This window comes from Ziziphus jujuba, chromosome 11, assembly GCF_031755915.1.
Source record: "Ziziphus jujuba cultivar Dongzao chromosome 11, ASM3175591v1".
In the NCBI taxonomy this organism is placed as follows: Eukaryota; Viridiplantae; Streptophyta; class Magnoliopsida; order Rosales; family Rhamnaceae; genus Ziziphus; species Ziziphus jujuba.
Genome location: NC_083389.1, coordinates 5,752,395 through 5,767,602, shown reverse-complemented (window position 1 = coordinate 5,767,602; position 15,208 = coordinate 5,752,395). Strand labels below are relative to the sequence as shown.

General features: G+C 36.1%; 2 protein-coding genes across 3 annotated transcripts; both read right to left on the bottom strand.

Moving 5' to 3' along the window:
- Nucleotides 1–1,375: 1,375 nt before the first annotated feature.
- Nucleotides 1,376–4,696, bottom strand: LOC132799965 (uncharacterized). The gene has a single exon (XM_060812685.1). It carries the CDS (start codon nt 4,694–4,696, stop codon nt 1,376–1,378), a length of 3,321 nt encoding a protein of 1,106 aa, XP_060668668.1.
- A 2,034-nt stretch (nt 4,697–6,730) lies between these two features.
- LOC107431638 (peptide chain release factor PrfB3, chloroplastic) lies at nt 6,731–14,750 on the bottom strand. 2 transcript variants are annotated; one of them, XM_060812738.1, is made up of 8 exons: nt 14,687–14,750; nt 14,413–14,582; nt 14,206–14,257; nt 9,018–9,235; nt 8,397–8,594; nt 7,976–8,188; nt 7,422–7,605; nt 6,731–7,238 (listed from the first exon to the last, which is right to left on the bottom strand). In XM_060812738.1, exons 4-8 carry the CDS (start codon nt 9,183–9,185, stop codon nt 6,961–6,963), a joined length of 1,041 nt encoding a protein of 346 aa, XP_060668721.1. In that variant the 5' UTR covers nt 9,186–9,235; nt 14,206–14,257; nt 14,413–14,582; nt 14,687–14,750; the 3' UTR covers nt 6,731–6,960. The 2 variants fall into 2 exon arrangements, with proteins under 2 accessions (XP_060668721.1, XP_015898092.2); XM_016042606.4 differs by lacking the exons at nt 14,206–14,257; nt 14,413–14,582; nt 14,687–14,750 and adding an exon at nt 10,004–10,423.
- Between the last annotated feature and the right edge of the window lie 458 nt (nt 14,751–15,208).

Sequence of the window (15,208 nt, the reverse complement as noted above, 5' to 3'; positions counted from 1 at the left end):
ACCACGCAGGGTGAGGATAAAAAAAAACAAAAGGCATGAAGCCACCTCAGCAATTAAAATAACAAAACAAGCCATATCAGCAATGGAAGAAAAAGGAAATAAAACGTTGCGTTTAGACTAATATATTGCAGCTGCATCATTCACCCACACTTGAAGAGGGCTCGACCACGAGCGAGGAAGATAAATCAGCAACATCAGGGGGGTGGTATTCAAAAAGATCAGCAACGTTGAATGTATTGGAAATCTTTAGATGTGAAGGGAGCTCAAGTTGGTAGGCATTATCTCCAAGTTTTTGTATTATGCGACAAGGACCTATCTTTTTAGCTTGGAGTTTGTTGTAGGCACCGACAGGAAACCTCTCTTTCCGAAGATGAACCATGACAAGATCACCAACTTCAAACGTCTTATGGCGACGATGGAGATCAACTGCAGCCTTGTAACGAGCATTACTGGCATTCAGATTGTGTTGGACCCGAGTGTGAATATCTTGAATTCTATGGACCAAAGTGTCAGCAGCTGTGTGAGGAGGGAAGGAGGTGGAGACAAGGTCGACACTATGGTTGGGAGGTTTGGTATAGACGATTGCAAAGGGACTAAATCCTGTGGAACGATTGACCATGCTGTTATAGGCAAATTCAGCTTGGGGCAAGTAGGAGTCCCACTGTTTTGGAGAGTCACCTGCAAGGCTACGCAGCATGGAACCAAGAGTTCGGTTCACAACCTCGGTTTGACCATCCGTTTGAGGGTGATAAGCACTGCTAAACTGAAGCACCGTATCAAACTTGCGCCACAAAGTTTTCCAAAAATGGCTAATGAACTTTACATCTCTGTCAGAGGTGATGGACTTCGGTATGCCATGAAGTCTCACTATTTCACGGAAAAACAGGTTGGCCACATACGAAGCATCGACAGCTTTCTTGCAAGGAAGAAAATGAGCCATCTTGGAGAACCGATCAACTACAACCAAAATGGAGTCGACTTTGCGTTGTGAAAGTGGCAGACCGAGGACAAAATCAAGTGAAATGTCCTCCTAAATATGATTTGGGACAGGCAGGGGTGTGTAGAGGCCGGTGTTTTGTTGCTGGCCTTTAGCAGTTTGACAAACAGCACAATGTTTGACAAATTTAGTGACATCTCGTTTGAGGTGAGGCCAAAAGTAGCGTTCTTCAAGTAAGGAAATTGTTTTGTCCCTTCCAGTATGAGCAGCCAAACCACCTCCATGAAGGTCTCTTATAAGCTGAAAACGAAGAGAAGTTCGAGGGATACATAGCTGGAGCCCTTTGAAGAGATAGCCGTCATGAATATGAAAATCGCCGGCTGCCTCATGCAAACGACATTTTTGCCAAATGTGTCCTAGGTCGGGATCATCGGGGTATTAGTCTTGGAGAGCGTCGAATCCCACAACCTCGATTTGCAACTTGTTCAAGAGGCATACCTTGCGACTGAGAGCATCTGCCACTCGGTTGTGTTTCCCAGCTTTGTGGTGGAATGAGTATGGAAATTTTTGAAGGAATTGTGACCATCGGATGTGCATCTTGTTGATGTGCTTTTGTGAACTGAAATGTTGCAAAGCTTGGTGGTCACAATGAAGGACAAACTCCCGCTGGATCAGGTAATGTTCCCAATGCTTGAAAGCTCTCACGATAGCATATAATTCTTGTTCGTAGGCCGACCACAATTGACGGGCAGGGCACAACTTTTCACTGAAAAACTCAATAGCACGCTGTTCTTGCATAAGGACAGCTCCTATGCCCGTTGAAGACGCGTCCGTTTCGACTTCGAAGATTTTGTCGAAATCTGGAAGTGCCAATACCGGTGCCTCAGTAAGATGTTTTTTCAAAGTTTCAAAGCTTTGCTGCTGAGCAGGTCCCCATTGGAACTTTCCTTTCTTGAGGCAGTCTGTTAGTGGACCTGCGATAGAACTGAAGTTGCGCACAAAACGTCTATAGAAAGTTGCGAGTCCATGGAAGCTGCGAACTTCAGTGACTGTTGAGGGTGTTTTCCAATCACGGATTGCAGCTACCTTTGAAGGGTCGGCCTTGATTCCATGCTTGCCCACAATAAACCCGAGGAAAAGAAGCTCTGGGGTCATGAATACACATTTCTTGAGGTTCAGATACAGATGGTTTTCCTTGAGTATCACAAATACCCGCTGCACATGCTCAATGTGGGCTTCGGTTGAGTGGCTGTACACAAGAATATCGTCGAAATATACCACCACACAGATGCCAATGAGAGGTTGTAGAACTTGGTTCATCAAACGCATAAAGGTACTCGGTGCATTGCATAACCCGAAGGGCATGACCTGCCACTCGTAGAGACCCGTAGGAGTCTTGAAGGCGGTCTTCCATTCATCTCCAGGTCTTATTCGAATTTGATGGTAGCCGCTGCGAAGATCCAACTTAGAGAACACTTGAGCCCCACTTAATTTGTCTAACATGTCTTCCAACCGGGGAATGGGAAACCGATATTTGGTAGTTATCTTATTGATAGCATGGCTGTCAATACACATTCTCCATTCACCATTTTTTTTGGGGACTAGAAGAGCTGGTACTGCACAAGGACTTAGGCTTTCTCGGATAAGGTTCTTCTTCAGCAAGTCCTCAACCATTTGCTGCAGGATTTGAACTTCTTTTGGTGGCATTCGGTAGTGAGGGAGATTAGGAAGTTTGGCCCCGGGTAGCAAGTCAATAGCATGTTGGATGTCCCTCATGGGTGGTAGGGAATCCGGAAGTTCACTTGGACAGATTTCAGCGAACTCTTGAAGAAGTTGGAGAATGGGTTGTGGAAATTGAGAATCTGCAGGAGCTTGAAGTGAAGCTACAATACCGAAACAGATCTGTGAGTGTTTAGCTTGAAGTTCAAAATGTTTTCCCGAGGTTGTTAAAAGTATAGGACCCTTTCCCGAGAGTTGTTCTGGTGATACTCCAGATGTGGGCAGCAAAGTAGGGTCATTTTGGGGCTTGGAAGGAAGTAGGACAATTTTCTTCCCATTCCATTGAAACGAATGTGTGTTTTGTCGACCATCATGCGTTACAGAGTTGTCGAACTGCCAAGGTCGGCCTAAAAGAATATGGCATGCATCCATGTCCACAACATCACAAACAACCTCATTGGCATAATGTTTTCCTATACTGAAATGAATTTTACACAGCTCAGTGACCTTGGTTTCGATGCCCTTTTTAATCCAACCCACCTTGTAAGGATTCGGGTGACTCATAGTAGGGAGCTTCAAGGCTTTAACCAAGGACTTGGACACTATGTTCTCGCTGCTCCCGCTGTTTATAATCACCTCACACACCTTCTTGTTGATAGTACATTTGGTTTTGAAAATTGAATGGCGTTGAGGCTCCATGGGGTGTTTAGGAGAGAACAATAGCTTCTGGATGATGCAAATAACTGGTTCACCTTGGTCTTCATCCACCAACTCGGTTTCATCCCCCACGGTGGCAAACTCTTCTCCCGAATCGTCTTGAGTCTCCACTATGTTAATCTGTTTTCGCAGTGGACATTCATTAGATTTGTGCCCCTGCTGGCCACACTTGAAACACTTGAGTGGAAAGTTTCGGGCATAAGGATTTGAAGGCCGGTTGGGTTGGTTTTGGGGTTTGCTGGTATTTTTCATGGAATTATCAGCAGGGGTGGTCTTTTGGTAAGGGGCTGCTGGTGATAGGGATTTAATTTTTGGTGGGTACAGTTCACTCATGGGTTTCCATTTAGCTGGTGTTTTAGTTACATGCCTCTCAATTTGCTTTTCAATCTTGAAAGCTAAATTGACAGCTTCACTCAGATTCCACACAGGACTAAGCTCTATTCTTTCTTGAATTGGAGTAAGTAACCCAGCCACATATCTAGCAACTAGTTGTCCTTCATTTTCATTCAAGTTCACCCGAGCACTTAGTCTATAAAATTCTTCAGTATACTCACTAATAGAACGGTTACCTTGGTGGCAATGGTGATACTGCTGGTAAAGGATCTGCTCAAAATCAACGGGGAGAAATCTGGCTCGCAACATTCTGCGTAGCCTTGACCAAGATTGTATCGGACCCTTTCCTTGTTTTCGTCTATTACTCAAAACCTGTTCCCACCATGCCGAGGCTCCCCCACGGAATTTGTAAGCTACCAAACGAACCTGTTTATCCTCCGGTATGGACATATACTCAAAGAAAGACTCAACAGTTTGTACCCAATCAAGAAAATCCTCAATATTCAGAGACCCATCAAAATTTGGAATATCTACTTTAATTCGGTAGTCTGAAGGTTGGTGGTCTCGAGCATACCTGTGAGGACCAGCTTGAGGGGCTCGATTCATAGCCATTGTCTCCATCTCATCTTCCGAGTCCGAGTCGATTGAGAGTGGAATACGTTGCTGAACATCCAGAAATTGTCGGTGTTGAGTTCTGGGAATTCGAGGAGGAGGCGAATCTTGGAGGTGTGGATCTGCTGGGTGTGCCAAAGGAATGGGCGTCTGTGGCATCTGTGTTGCTGCAGATCGGTCGCCGGAGTGCTCTGGGAGATGAGAACCAGCAGCTCCAGTTTTCAACGTCAGACCAGAATGTATTGCAGCACAGAGTTGCCGAATCTCATTAGAAAGGGTGTCGAATTTCTGATCTAATTTAGCCACTGCAGATAAGAGCATTTTCGAGTTTGGGTCTTCGCCAGAATTTCGTTGAGAGCTTTCACCGGAACCAGCCATGGAAATTTCAGAGAGAATAACCTGGGACCTGTGGGCTCTGATACCAATTTGATGCAGAAAATCCTAGAGGGAATTACCAAGGAGCAGATCTCAGGCTCTCATTCCTGTCCAGATCCAACTCTGGTCCAATTCTAGTATGAGTCACGAAAAAAAAAATGAGAGAAAACAAGTATTTTCAGTCTATTTTCAGCAAAATTCCCAAATCTGTCTTTTACAACTACCTTTTATATTCCTTTTTGTCACCACGCAGGGTGAGGATAAAAAAAAACAAAAGGCATGAAGCCACCTCAGCAATTAAAATAACAAAACAAGCCATATCAGCAATGGAAGAAAAAGGAAATAAAACGTTGCGTTTAGACTAATATATTGCAGCTGCATCATTCTGTCAATCATCATCGTACATAAGATGGTTGACGACATCAAGTTTATTGAAAATCTAGAGTCCCTGTAAAAACTATACAATTTTTAACAGTGCTTTTTGTCCTTTTTTGGTCTTTGGCTTGGGCAACAAAAATTTGTTGTCAATCAAAATCATGAATGTTTCCCTTTCCATATACGCAAAGATACAAACAATTGAAATGGGTCTTTTCCTACTTCCTACCAAATTATCCTGACCAAGTCTTTTTTGGTGAATGAAAGGCAAGTCATGAGCTTGAATGAAAGCTTGGTTAAATCTCAACAACTGACCATGGAAAACTGAGAATAGCTGCTCCTCTGTCTTCTTAATGTTAATATAGCTCAGCAACTTATTGCAATATATATACATACGTACATATTCACATTCCTGCAGTATTCAATGAAGAAGCAAATGGAAAAACTTTTTTCGTTTTGTTTATGTTTCCAGAAGAAAATGAATAGATTGATCTCAATAAACAATAATATATGAAGTAGGTATCGTGACAAGTTGAATGGGATTATAGTATCATTATGTTTAATTACATCGAATTTACATATATATATATATATATATATATACACCCCCATCTGTAGTATCTTCAAGTCAAGAATATTCCAAGAACAAATCATTTTCTTACCAAACCATGCAAAAGTTTACCCAAAAAAAAGAAAAAGGACATCTCAAGCAAAATACTCACTTGGACTTAACGCTAGAAATTTCAATGTGAAAGAAACCCTGTTATCCTTTGCCTTAGCATCTACTTTTAGACTAGCATTATATTTTTGAATGGCATGAATCTTATCAGCATTCCATAAGTGGTGTTATTATTATAGCTATTTCAAAATGTATAAGCCAAAGTTAGTCATTTGTCTATCAGATTCTTAACGTTTAGACCACATATTTGAGGATGGAGATCAAGATAGAGATGAATCATATTCTGATTTAATGGTTGTTTTTTAAGTTCATTATTCTGTGGTCGTGTGGAGAAAAAAAATAAAAACAAAAGGGCTCCTGACCCATGCTTGCCTTTAGGTTGATTCATTCAAATGTAAAAAGCATATAAATTAATTTCTGCATCCAAGCATATGCTTGAATACCATCCTTTTTTTTAACAAAAATTACAACTCATATGATGCTGGCCACTATGAATATGATGATCAAGAATAGCTCAATCTTGACCGTGCTGATTCTTCGCCTTTTATTTTATTTATTTATTTATATTTTTTTGACAGGGCATATATAAAAATTTGCAGTGTTAGAGCATGTGCTAATGAATGGTACTTTGCACGTTGAAATTCTATAAATTATGTGAAATAAATCCAACGTGAATCGTAAAGATGATACATAATTATATAATTGAAAGAACTCTGCACTTTTTTTAAGTAAATGAAATTAATGATTCGGGCCCCACATACACCTACAGGCCCTATGTGCTGAAATAGAAGGTGACCGAAATTTGGGATGGCGATCTATGCATTTCCTTTCAAATTCAACGGTTTGAAATACAGTTAGTTTATTGCATTTGAGATTCTTTGCAATGAATCAGGAATTAGAACCTTTGCAGTGAACGTCAACAGGATGCTAAAAAATATGTCAAAATGATGCCACAATAGAAGAGCAGAAAACTGTTTGTAGTAAAAAAACAATAATAATAGCAGCAACTTTAGCATTACTAAATGACATTCAATGCAACTTATCAAAAAATGACATCCAATCCAATGAACAGATAAATTGAATTGCTAAATTTACATCTCTAAGCATCATCATCAACAATTTTGCTGATCATGGCATATCCAAGAGGTTGATTTACTTTTTGAGTTATTCTATTTTTCTGGGAAAAAAGGAAACAAAATGTGGAACTACATATTCATGATTGTCTTGTATTAATATGAGCTCCAATAAGAGTTTCAAGATTTCCATCCAAAACAGAGTTCGGATCAGGCAATTGGATGCCAGTTTTCACATCTTCGACAAGCCTGTGAGGGTGAGACATATACTTCCGAGTATCTTTTTGCCAAATATCACCAACGGCATCTCTCTTTATGTCATTCACAGTGGATATTCCTTGTTCCCATGCAATTACTAGAAGCTTGGCCTTCAATCTATTAAGGGCTTTGATCTTATTTGCAAACTGGCTCCTCTCACCTGCACATAAAAAAATAAAAAATTAATTAAAAAAAATAAAAAATTTGACCAGTTAGAGAAAACTAATGGAGATATTAACAAGAAGTTTACAAATAGACCAAAAAAGGAAACAGAAAATTTTGCTGGGGCCCCTAAAAATTATGATCACATTAAACCTAGCCCATGATAAAAGCAGAAAGTAACCTGATGAATGGACACTTATGCCAGTAGGAATATGCTGGATGCGAACTGAAGGTTTAGCTTGGCTATGCTCTTCTTCAAGCACTGAGGGAGATGCAATAATTAGATCCGCATCGTCGATTTGTTGATCAGAAACATGATTGAGGAAGAGGGGAATAACATCCACACCTGCACTGGCTGAGCTACTCTGCAACATATTTGCAAATTTATATGTTTACTTATCAGAAAAATTAATGAAGAATTGTATAAGAACTCCATAGTGAATTAGAGCAGAGATATTAGATGTGAAAAGCACATGAGATTGTCTATCTTGCTTTTGACAGATATCTATAACTTCGGAACTGAGACCATATGAATACTATGGTTTCTATGTCCATATTATGACCACACCTTAAGGACCATATTGTTCTCTCTTAGATCATTTTCAGTGGAAGCATGATTCATTTTACAATATCTTTCTTTTTCACTTTCTATAGAATGATCTTTTTCCAGTTGAAACAAATGAGAGCAAATAAAATGAAGCTAGTTTTAGGTCAGCGCAGAAATAGAAGTTATACCTCTTGCAAGGCAGATCCATTTGAAGAACTTCTAATCATGTAGTGAACACCCTTCTCTCCAGAAAGAAAGCCATAAGCAAACTCAAATTCAAACTCAATAGTTGCTGACCTGATGCCGCCGTTCGGGGAATGACACTTCTCAACAACCCTCCCCTTATAGCCCTGCTTCTTGGCCCATTTAATGTACATGCTTAAGAGCCGACTTGCCCAAATCTGAACATGGAAATTTGGAAAAGAAACTCAGGTAGGGAAGAATTTGGGGATGAGGAAGAGAGATAGAGAGAAAAGAATCACAGTTCAAATTAGAAAAATAAAACCACAACCTAGTAAACTAAGAGAATGACCCCGCAAACTTCCATCATCAGAACAGCAAGTTATAGGGAAAATTATCAAGAATAAGAGCTAAATGAAATTATCAAACCTCAGAGTAGCCTTCAGATCCAGCTCTAATAATTACACATGCTCCCTCCATGTCGTATGGCCCCTTAAGAAGCTTGGACATCTCATATTGATCCAAAACCTTGCTCACATCCAGAGATGCATTATATGCTTGCTTAAAAAGCCCAAAATTGATAGCATCTATCTCGGCTAACTGTGTTATCAGCTTTGCTTCTTCAACCTGCAAGAGAAAGCAAAATATACTCATAAATGTGAGATCTCAGTTCATCTGAAATAAGTAAATGGGCAACTATGCATGATTGAAGCAACTTCTCATACATACGAGTACTAAAAATTATTAAAAAGAACTGTCAAGGAAAAATTCAAACTCAACACACACATGAAAAGTTGAACAAGTAGAATGCTATGGAAATGTATTTTGAATTTCAAGCTGATTGAGTGACATTCGTGTATGTGTGAGCTATCAAACATGGGTTAAGCAAAACACTTTGTAAAACAGACTGTTATACAACGGTTTTATGTTAGTTATTTCCAGGTAGATCTAGAGAATGATAGACGATGCTTCTAATCCCTTCCAATACACAACTCTTTCAAACGAAATGAATTATGATAAATCCCATAAATAATATGCATCGAACATCACCTTATATGTTAAATCTTTGAGGGAATCAACCACTTTAGAACTATCACCCAACTTAGTAAGAATCTCATTTGATTTAGCAGGATCATCCCAAAGGTTATAGTCACGTATAATTGCTTCCTGTTTATTCCGTCTTGCTTCTTCTAGTTCAAGTGCTGTTGGGGCCAGCATCTCAGCACGAAGAACTGCATCTTCAATCTTCTTTTTCAATGAAAATAGTCCTAAACAAATTCCAACAATCATTCAGACTTTGTTTGTCTTATGTTCCTTGGTCATAAAAAACAAACATTATAACAGAATCATTGATACAGTTTCACCAAGGGAAAGATAAATCATTTTAGAAAAATGAGTAACTATAAATTTTAATTATTTTCTATCAGCTCGTCAGCACAATAAAATACGCATCAAAGTCACGCTATAAAAGTCTTTCATCCCTCCTTTTGCAAATACTAAACAATAACAAAAAAACCTAAACCATGCAGTCACCAAAGTAGGCCACTTTAGGTAGCTGATGGAACTGAAAACTCTCACTTCCCAATGTTTGGGTTTCCTGATAACAAAATAGTGAACCCATTGGTTGCTTGTCCTAGTGTTTTGAGTTTTCCATATATGGAGAGAGTATATATGTATATATATATATATATATATATATATATATATATATTTTTTTTTTCCCCCTAAATTCTATTGGCTAAAGCATTAAAAATAAACTCGGAGAAAAGCATTTCCAAAAAGCCAAACATCACAGGGCTTATCTTGTTCTCTCAAAACTACACAAAGCTCCAATTTTATTCACTCTCTTATTCTGAAATGAATTCAAGCTCGAATTTTTTTCGAAATGAGTTCCGAGACAAACAATTATACTAATAATATAGCATGAACCAGCTTAATTTCCAATTGGGTCCACGACCCATTTCATAACTAGACGCCAAGAGAGTATACACCAAAACACAAAGAAAGATAGAGAGAGATAGAGAAAGAGAGCAGACCCAGTTGTTTGTAGACCTTGTTCTTGTCATCCATGGAATGTGAAGCTCGAATAGTAGAATACCGAAGAAGTTGAGTGAGGGAGTGGCTCTTTCTTTTGGAACCTCTCCATTTTGAGCAGAAGGAGGTCGTAGAAGTAGCAGCAGCTTTTCTTACAAAAGCGGGTTTCGCGGCCATGCTTGCCATTAATAGAAAAGAAACGAGGCGAGTAACAGAGAGACAGAGAGAGAATTATATATTCGTCGAAGATATTAATAGAAGAAGTGGTCAGCGGGCGAATGGAAAATTACAAAAAAAGAGTGAGAGCGGAGCGAAACCACGTATTCAACTCTAAACTCCCACCGCTTTTCTTCTTTTTTTCTCTGCAGTGCCTTATCCTCAAGTTCTCGTTTTGTATCCCAAAAGATACCGCCACGTAAAAGCTATATTTCAAATATATTTTTATTATTGTAATTTTAAGACCAAAAAACAATAGTTGTTACTTTTGAGCCAATAAAAATATCTAAAACTTTTCTTTTATTTTACTCAAAATAATATTAATTTTGGATTTTAAAATAAAATCCAAAAAAGTCATAGGATATTAACAATATAATGCTAAACCCAATGGCTTAAGCTATTAGACATAGATGACAGAATGTCTAATTGGCCTTATTTACATTTTTTTTTTTAAATACACTCCAACATACTGTTTATCAATGAAATGAAATGATAATACCATTGCAATCGGATTTACAAATGAATATAATCACAATACAATCCCAAAAAAAAATAAAAAATAAAAAAATTGAGAAACTTCCCCCCTTATAGTCATCATCTTTCCACTTTTTTCTCTCTTCTTTCATCTCTCTGTTTACTTCCTCTCTATCTTCTCTCCCCATTTTTCTCATTACTTTCCCCATTTTGTCTCTATTTTATCTACTCTACCTTCTTTTTTTCACATTCTCTTTATGCCATCTACTCTATCAACATTTTATTCCCACTACCTTTTAATTTCTCTCCCACTTATATTTCTCTCTACTTATTCACACTTTTCACCACTTTCTTCCTCTAAACATTCTCCACACTTTTTTCCTTCTCTCTCTATATGTCTCTTTCCTCATATTATCTTTACGCTTTCTCTCTCAAACACTTCTTTATACCATATTCTCTTTCTAATTTCTCTACTTTCTTTGTTCTTTTGGTTACTTTCAACATTTGGCTATTCCCACATAGTAATTCATCTATTCCCACAAGCTATCAATGCCTCTTCGTTTTTATTTATTTTCGTAATTATTACTTGTTCGGTTTTTTCAACCAATAACCGTTTTTGAAGTATTTTCAAATTTATGAGATAACGTGTTTATAATATAACAATTACAAGCTTTTAATCTTTTCTTAATACTATTTAAATTAATAAATGTTATATGTGACAAAAGAATTTACCTCAAATTTTTTTTTAATGAATTTTAATAATATTACTAGAACAATTTTAATAAAACTTTTAAATCCAAAAATAAAAAAACTGTTTTAATAGAAATATATACTAAATTTTCTAAAGTTCTTTTCTTTTTGCTAGTTTTCCAGTTTTCTTTTCTTAAAACTTGTCTTTTTAATTTTTTTTTTTTGGCCTTTTACTATTTTCTTAATTTGTGTTTTCATTTTAATCTTAGAGATTTTTAATTTACTAACAAAAAAATAAAACTTTCATTATATTTTTGAGTTTTTTAATTTATTTTCCAAACATTAATTTTTTAAAATTTTTTTATGTTAAAACTATTTTACCAGTTTCTTGATTCTCCTTATATTCTGTGTTTTATTTTATATTTTTTATTTCATGCAATGTTTTTTTCTTCTCACATGCAATTTCTTCATTAGTTAATGGTTTCTTTAAAGTATAGTTTTCTTTCTTATGTTTTTTATTTTTGACAAATTTCTTATATTAAACTGTTTTACTAATTTCTTGTGTGTGTGTTATATATTTTTCATGCAATGTTTTTTTTTTTTTTCCCTGCATGCAATGTGTTATATATTTTTCATGCAATGTTTCTCTTGTGTGTGTGTGTGTATGTGTGTGTGTTGTGTCCGCATTGTCTTTTATGTTTTATTCAAGGTATATAATTATAGATATAGCTAAAATAAAAAGTACGGGCCTTTTTTATGTATTTAATTTTTTAACGGCATTGATAGCATGTTGGATAAACAAATTACCATATGAAAACAAACTTCACACAGAAAGTAAACTAGAGAGCAAAAGTGCATTAAAAAGTTAGTTAGAGAAAAATAGAAAAAAAAAATGTGGAGAGAAAAAAAGCAGTAAAAGAAAGATAAAAGAAACAGAGAAGAAATCCATAGAGAAAGTAGAGGGTGTTGAGAAAGAAAATAGAGGGGAAAAAAAATGGAAAAAAGTATAAAGAAAAAGCAGTGAGAAAAAGTAAAGAGAAACAAAAAAGAGAAAGTGAAGAAAAAACGAAATAGAGAGATAGCCAAGAGAGAAAGCATACAAAGAGATAGGAGAGGGAAAAGCAGAGAGAAAATACAGAGCTAGTAAAACAGAGAGAAACTGAAGAGAAAAAATAGAAAAGGAAAGAAAACAAATGAGAAAGAAGGAGAGAGAACGCAACACACCCACTACCCCCCCACCCACATCAGAAGCGAAGAGCACCTCCAGCAATCCCGGAGTGTTACTCTTCACCCAAACACAAAAGAAAAAAAATCATTATTTTCTATTAAAAAGACATATCAATCAGTTAGAGTTAGGACTATGCCTCTATTAGACTTTACATTAATTACACAACTTCCCCCCTACACTTTCTTTTTAAAACTTGAAAACAGAAAAAACACCCCAGACCAAGCTTAGCTTCCCCTCTTCCATTTCTCCACTCTTCCTGCAGTTAGAGGACCACAATATATTATTGAAGGTCGAGGGAAAAAATAACTCATCCATAGGTACATAACCCATAAGGCAAAACACTCTGAGATCTCTTAATGGAAAAAATAAAGCCTCATATAACTCAACTAGAGCTGCAAAGTTGCAACTAATGCAATAAAATAAATGAAACAAATTAAGGAAATTCAGAGCATATAAGCTGAATGGTCAAAATAAGGAAATTAATCAATTTTCCATTTTTGGCATATCTTCCAGGGTCCTCTATGCTCTCTATCAATCCAGTGAGTTTGTGTACTGCTGAGCTAACACACAAATGTATAACCTATCATGTAATAAAAGTGTCATGTGCTATGTATATAGATAGAGAACAATCCATTAGAAGCTAAACTTCCTATTTTACTGATAAGAATTGAGAAAATGGAACGGTGCCTGTACAGGGTTCAGAAGATAAGTGCAATACAAGTGCAAATCTAGACAGCAAAGCAACTAAGCAAACCAAACGATTTAATTTTCTAGTCAAAATCAGCTATAAAGGATATAGCAGTATAAATTCCTAATAATCAGTTTTCTCAATAAATATGATACAGTAAAAATAACTATGAAAAACAACATTTATGAACCAGATACATGGTGAAAAGTTGGTCAGAAAGAGAAACCAACAAAAAAACTAAAGGTTCCCAGTTTCACAGGATAGAGCAAACAGTAACAGGTTATCATAGGATAGACGCCCTCCCAGGTCTAAGGGCCAAAAAAAAAAAATGAGTAAACGAACTAGACTGGCCATTAAACCGAAAAACCAGTGTTGTGGTTGTAAAAACAACATTTATTTACAAGTTTATTACTTTTCAAAAAGCAAAACAAAATAGTTTTTGAGTTCAACGCCAAACCAAGGTCTCTGCCTCTTCACATTTATAGTTTGGCCATGAACTTGAAATGAAAAACCAGTGTTTTGTTCTAATAACAACATTTATTTGCAAATTTGTTGTTTTCAAAAACCAAAAATAAAAATAGTTTTTCAGGTCAGGACCAAACAAAATGTCTCTAACTCTTCACGTTATGGTTTGGTTCTGAACTGACAAAAAAAAAAAAAAAAAAAAAAACTGTTGTGATTCTGAAAACATTTATCTACCAAATCTTATTTTTCAAATAAGCATCAAATTAAATGGTTTTTCAGTTCAAGGCCAAAACAAAAGGAATCTACTTCTTCAAGTTATTAACAGAACCCTAATGCACAATTACACCAAAAAAATAAATAAATAAACCTAATGCACAAAGAACTTCAAGCCCTAACTAACAAAAAGTAAAAAAATATTGTAAGCAAAGGAAAAAGAGATAAACCTGTGATAATTCCCGGTAAAACGATGACGGTTTGCGGTTCGATCGGCAGCGTCTCGTTGCTCGAGGTTCACAATTTAAAATTCCAATTTATACCGCAAATATTTAAAAAAAAAAGAAAAGAAAAAATGATCAAACATAGCATATAATTTCAACGGCAACACTAAAAAAATAAATAGATTAGATGAAAAAAGAAATCGGATGGCGTACCAATAATAGAAATTAACAAAAAGAGCATTCAACAATCCGATCAGAAATGGCAGACGCCGGCCGACCTGAAATCTCGGATCTTTGGCAGTTCTTCCATCGCCTCCTTCAACAATCTCTCACCCTCCCCAATTTTTTTTTATCAGAGAGAAAGAACAGCCATTCTCCTTCTTCTGAGAAATTCATGATATATATATATGGTTAAAAATAAAAAATTAAAAGGAAAAAAAAAAAAAAAAGCCTAAAATTGTACGATCAAAATTCAAATTTATTTTACCGTTATCTTTTTTTTCCTCGGCTCCTTCTTGTTTGAATTTGTAGGGATGGGCGTGAGACTCAGAGAAATATAAAGAGGAACTAACAGATAAAGCCGCAATTAAAAAAAAGACGCATTTTGAAAGGCTAAAATGGTCTTTTTCTTAAATTGAGTATAAATAAATATTATTAATTAATTCTTTTATTACTCTATATATATATATATATATATATATATATTTTTGCTTCCTTTAAAAGTGACGATATTTAATTTGAATAAGGCTTTCGTTGCTTCTATGCTTACTTTTTCTTTTTCTTTTTCCTGAATAAAAGTCCATTAATATTATAATCGTTTTCAAGGATATTGATAATTATTTTTCAAAAAAAAAAAAAAAGGATTTTGATAATTATTATTTTAATAATAATTTTACATTTTTATACAGATAAATAAACAATGCAATTTTTTTGGAATTAAGTAGCACATATATTTATATTTCAAGATAAACCAATAATAATGCATTTGCAGAAATAGCTAAGTTCATCA

Coding starts and splice junctions, on each gene's coding strand:
- LOC132799965 (XM_060812685.1), bottom strand. CDS start 4,696: ATGGCTGGTTCCGGTGAAAGCTCTCAACGAAATTCTGGCGAAGACCCA.
- LOC107431638 (XM_016042606.4), bottom strand. CDS start 10,187: ATGGCAAGCATGGCCGCGAAACCCGCTTTTGTAAGAAAAGCTGCTGCT. Junction 8,189..8,396: donor GATCTGAAGGCTACTCTGAG/GTTTGATAATTT, acceptor TTCCATGTTCAG/ATTTGGGCAAGTCGGCTCTT. Junction 7,239..7,421: donor CATAAGTGTCCATTCATCAG/GTTACTTTCTGC, acceptor TTTTATGTGCAG/GTGAGAGGAGCCAGTTTGCA.